This window comes from Chlamydotis macqueenii, unplaced genomic scaffold (genome assembly GCF_036417535.1).
Source record: "Chlamydotis macqueenii isolate bChlMac1 unplaced genomic scaffold, bChlMac1.mat HAP1_SCAFFOLD_8, whole genome shotgun sequence".
Classification (NCBI taxonomy): domain Eukaryota; kingdom Metazoa; phylum Chordata; class Aves; order Otidiformes; family Otididae; genus Chlamydotis; species Chlamydotis macqueenii.
In genome coordinates, this window is record NW_028239253.1 from 76,903 (window position 1) to 81,563 (window position 4,661).

At 74.6% G+C, this 4,661-nt stretch overlaps 1 protein-coding gene across 1 annotated transcript; it reads right to left on the reverse strand.

The window, feature by feature from the left end:
- Nucleotides 1-1,019: 1,019 nt before the first annotated feature.
- Nucleotides 1,020-4,617, reverse strand: BCL3 (BCL3 transcription coactivator). Its single transcript, XM_086771763.1, has 5 exons — nucleotides 4,197-4,617; nucleotides 3,360-3,466; nucleotides 3,083-3,148; nucleotides 2,429-2,596; nucleotides 1,020-1,642 (listed from the first exon to the last, which is right to left on the reverse strand). The coding sequence occupies exons 1-5, from the start codon at nucleotides 4,615-4,617 to the stop codon at nucleotides 1,157-1,159; spliced, it is 1,248 nt and encodes a 415-aa protein (XP_086627889.1). The 3' UTR covers nucleotides 1,020-1,156.
- Between the last annotated feature and the right edge of the window lie 44 nt (nucleotides 4,618-4,661).

Below are 4,661 nucleotides of genomic sequence, written 5' to 3' on the forward strand. Positions count from 1 at the left end.
TCCGGGGGGTATTTGGGGTCCCGCAGGGGGGTACGGGGTTTATTTGGGGTCCCGCAGGGGGGTACGGGGGCTCCGGGGGGTATTTGGGGTCCCGCAGGGGGGTACGGGGGCTCCGGGGTTTATTTGGGGTCCCGCAGGGGGCTCCGGGGGGTATTTGGGGTCCCGCAGGGGGGTACGGAGGCTCCAGGGGGCTATTTGGGGTCCCGCAGGGGCTCCGGGGGGTATTTGGGGTCCCGCAGGGGGGTACGGGGGCTCCGGGGGGTATTTGGGGTCCCACAGGGGGCTCCGGGGGGTATTTGGGGTCCCGCAGGGGGGGTACGGGGGCTCCGGGGTTTATTTGGGGTCCCGCAGGGGGCTCCGGGGGGTATTTGGGGTCCCGCAGGGGGGGTACGGGGTTTATTTGGGGTCCCGCAGGGGGGTACGGGGGCTCCGGGGGGTATTTGGGGTCCCGCAGGGGGGTACGGGGGCTCCGGGGTTTATTTGGGGTCCCGCAGGGGGCTCCGGGGTTTATTTGGGGTCCCGCAGGGGGCTCCGGGGGGTATTTGGGGTCCCGCAGGGGGGTACGGGGGGCTCCGGGGGGTATTTGGGGTCCCGCAGGGGGGGTACGGGGTTTATTTGGGGTCCCGCAGGGGGGGTACGGGGGCTCCGGGGGGTATTTGGGGTCCCGCAGGGGGGGGTACGGAGGCTCCGGGGGGTATTTGGGGTCCCGCAGGGGGGGTACGGAGGCTCCAGGGGGCTATTTGGGGTCCCAATTCTCGCTTTTCCGCGGAAGGAGGCTGAGGGGGCGCTTTCCCGCTGCCCCCCCGGGTTCCCCTCGCCCCACGCTGCCACCTCCCCCCCCCAGCTCTGCGCTTTTCCATCGCCAACCCCCGCTCCCAGTTTTGGGGCCCGGCCGTGCCGCACCCGCCCCTCCCGAGCCCCTGGGGGCTACCGCGCATGCGCGGCGCGGTCCAGCCCCCGGGCGGGCACTTCGGTACGAGGAAGACCACAAAGCGCGGCCATTGGGGGGACTGAGAGCGTAGCCCCGCCCCCAGCCCCGCCCCCGGAGGGTTTTGTAGCCAAAATCGCTTTAATTCTCCTCATTACAGGGCCGGCCCCTCCCCCGCCGTGGGGGGGGGGGGCGTGTTAATGCTCGTGGAGGGGGGGGGGCGCGGGGTCACGTGTCCCGCCCCGGGGCGCCGGCGTCACGTGGCCCCGCCCGCCTGGCCCCGCCCCTCGCGGGGGGCGGAGCCGCGGGGGCTCGCGGGGAGGGTGGCCCCCCTCCGCCAGCGTCCGTGATTGCTCCGTCTGGGCCGCCCGCGGCGGGCCCAGCGAGACGATTGGTCGGTGGGTGAGCCGCGGGGGCGAGGGGATTGGCTGCGACCTCCCGGCTGGGCGGAGCCACCGGGCAGAGGCAGGCGGGGGTCCCGCTGGGTGTCAGCCAATGGCGGGGCGGAAGCAGAGCCACCAGTGCACCCCATTGGCTGCCCGGCGCCGCCTTCTTGCTTGTCCCCCCGGCGGGGGGCCCGGCCCTTGCGCCCCATTGGCCGGCTCGGCGCCGTCCGCCCTGTGATTGGCTGCGGCCGCCGTCGGGGGCGGGCTGGGGGGAGGCCGCCGGGGGCGGGGCCGGGCGCGTGGCCTTCCCTCGCAGGATGTCAATCACCTGGGGGGCGTGGTCAGCGGGGGGCGGGGTCAGCGGGGGCCCAAAAAAACCACACCCCCCTCCCCCAAAACCACCCCCCATGCCCCCAGGGCGCCCCCAAACCACCCCCCCCCGCCCCCCAATCCTGTCCCCCACCCCCCCCAACCCCCCCAGACCCCCACACCTCGCCCCCCCCCACTGCACCCCAATCCTTCACCCCCGGCCCCCCCCGCCCCTCAAACCACCCCCCCGCCCCTCAACCCCCCATTGCCCCCCAAACCCCCCAAACCCCCCAAACCGCGCCCCAATCCTGTGCCCCAGCCCCCCCATTGCCCCCCAAACCCCCCCAATCCCCCTGCACCCCAGCCCCCCCAAACCCGCCCAGCCCCCCACCTGCCGGCTGGCGGCCAGCGCCAGGGGGGTCTCGTTGTGGCCATTGCGCGGCCCCCAGCCCCCAGTGCCCCCAGTGCCCCCCCAAACCCGCCCAGCCCCCCACCTGCCGGCTGGCGGCCAGCGCCAGGGGGGTCTCGTTGTGGCCGTTGCGCGGCCCCCAGCCCCCAGTGCCCCCAGTGCCCCCCCCAAACCCGCCCAGCCCCCCACCTGCCGGCTGGCGGCCAGCGCCAGGGGGGTCTCGTTGTGGCCGTTGCGCGGCCCCCAGCCCCCAGTGCCCCCAGTGCCCCCCCCAAACCCGCCCAGCCCCCCACCTGCCGGCTGGCGGCCAGCGCCAGGGGGGTCTCGTTGTGGCCGTTGCGCGGCCCCCAGCCCCCAGTGCCCCCAGTGCCCCCCCAAACCCGCCCAGCCCCCCACCTGCCGGCTGGCGGCCAGCGCCAGGGGGGTCTCGTTGTGGCCGTTGCGCAGGCCGCAGTCGGCGCCGCTGCGCAGGAGCAGCCGCAGGGCCCCCAGCAGCCCCCGCCCCGCCGCCGCGTGCAGCGCCGTGCACCCCGCGTACGACTGCGCGTTCACGCTGGCGCCCCGCTGCGCCCAACGACCCCCCGCTGTCGGACCCCTGAAAATCCCGGGGCCGAAATCCCCAGGGCCCCGCCCCCGAAAAACCCAGGGCCCGAAATCCCCAGAGCCCCCCCCCAAAAATCCCCAGGGGCCCCAATTCCCACAGCCCCCCACCCAAAATCCCAGAGATCTCAAATTCCCATGCCCCCCCCTCAAGTCCCAGAGACCCCAACATCTCATACCCCCCAAAAAAATCTCCAGGAACCCAATTTCTCATAGCCCCCCCCCAAATTCCTCGGACCCCAAATTCCCACAGCCCCCCCCCAAATCCCCAGAGCCCCCCATTTCCTCCCCCGCCCATCTCCAAGGCCCCCATTTCCCACAGCCCCCCCCATTCAGGGCCCCCAGTTTCCCGCAGCCCCCACCACCCCGCACCCCCCGGATCCCCCCGCCCCACCGGACCGCCCGGACCCCCCAGCCCCCCCGGGACCCCCCCGGACCCCCCGCCCCCACCTGGATGAGCAGCTCCGCCATCTCCAGGCTGTTGCTCTCCACCGCGTGCAGCAGCGCCGAGCGCCGCTCTTGATGTCCTGGGGGGGGCACGGGGTGAGGGGGGGCAAACCCCCTCACACGGACCCCCCCTCCCCTCCCTCAGGGCCCCCCCCCCACCCCTGGGACCCCCCCCCAGCCCCGGGGTCCCCCCCCAAAGCCCCCCAGGACCCCCCACTCCGTGGAGCCCCCCCTTGCCCCCAGCCCCCGGGTGCCCCCCAGCCCCCCAGACCCCCCAGACCCCCCGGACCCCCCCCACCACGGCGTCGATGTCGGCCCCGTGCTCCAGCAGCAGCTCCACGCTCTCCCGCGCCCCCGCGCTCACGGCCACGTGCAGGGGGGTCAGGCCTGGGGGGGGGCGAGGGGGGGCTCAGGGGCCGTGGGCCCCCCTGAACCCCCCCCGGGCCCCTGAGCCCCCCCCCCATTGTCCCCGTTTCAGGGGGGATGCCCTGGGCATCCCCCCACTCCCCCCCCCCCATTTTGGGGTGCCCCCCCATCCCAGCCCCCCCATTTCAAGGCCCTGTCCCCCCTCATCCTAGACCCCCCCTCCATTTTGGGGTGCCCCTCCTGCTTTCGGGGCCCTGCCTCCCCCATCCCAGACCCCCCATCCTGCCCCCCCATTTTGGGGTACCCTCCCCGGTCTTGGGGCCCTGCCCCCTCATCCCGGACCCCCCCCCATCCTGCCTGCCCCCCGTTTTGGCGTCCTGCTCTCTGCCATTTTGGGGTGCCCCCCCCATTTCAGGGCCCTGCCCCCCCCATTTTGGCGTCCTGCCCCCCCCATTTTGGGTGCCCCCCCGGGTTTTAGGCCCTGCCCCCCCCCATTTTGGGGTGCCCCCCCTGGTTTTAGGGCCTTGGCCCCCCCATCCCAGACCCCCCATCCTGCCCCCCTCCATTTTGGGGTGCCCCCCCGCATTTCGGGGCCCTAGCTCCCCCCAATCCGGACTCCCCCATCCTGCCCCCCCCATTGTGGGGTGCCCCCCCATTTTGGGGCCCTGCCCCAATGGTTTTAGGGCCCTGCCCCCCCATTTTGGGGCCCTGCGCCCCCCATTTCGCCCCCCCCCCATTTCTGGGGGCTCACCCTCGTAGTTGCGGGCCTGCAGGTCGGGGGGGGGCGGGGGCCCGGGGCGCAGCAGCTCGCGCAGGCAGCGGGCGCCGGGCCCCTCGCACGCCAGGTGTGCGGCCGTGCGGCCCAGCCGGTCCAGCGCCGCGCGCGATGCGCCGTGCGCCACCAGCAGCCGCACCAGCGCCGCCTGCCCCGTGATCACCGCCAGGTGCAGCGGCGTCTGCGCGCACGGCGGGGCGGGCACGCGTGAGCGCGGGGCACGAGGGCGTCGGGGCGGGGCTGAGCGTGCACGAGGGCGTCGGGGCGGGGGGTGAGCGTGCACGAGGGCGTCGGGGCGGGGCTGAGCGTGCACGAGGGCGTCGGGGCGGGGCATGGGTGAGTGCACGAGGGCGTCGGGGCGGGGGTGAGCATGCACGAGGGCGTCGGGGTGGGGCATGGGTGAGTGCACGAGGGCGTCGGGGTGGGGGTGAGCGTGCACGA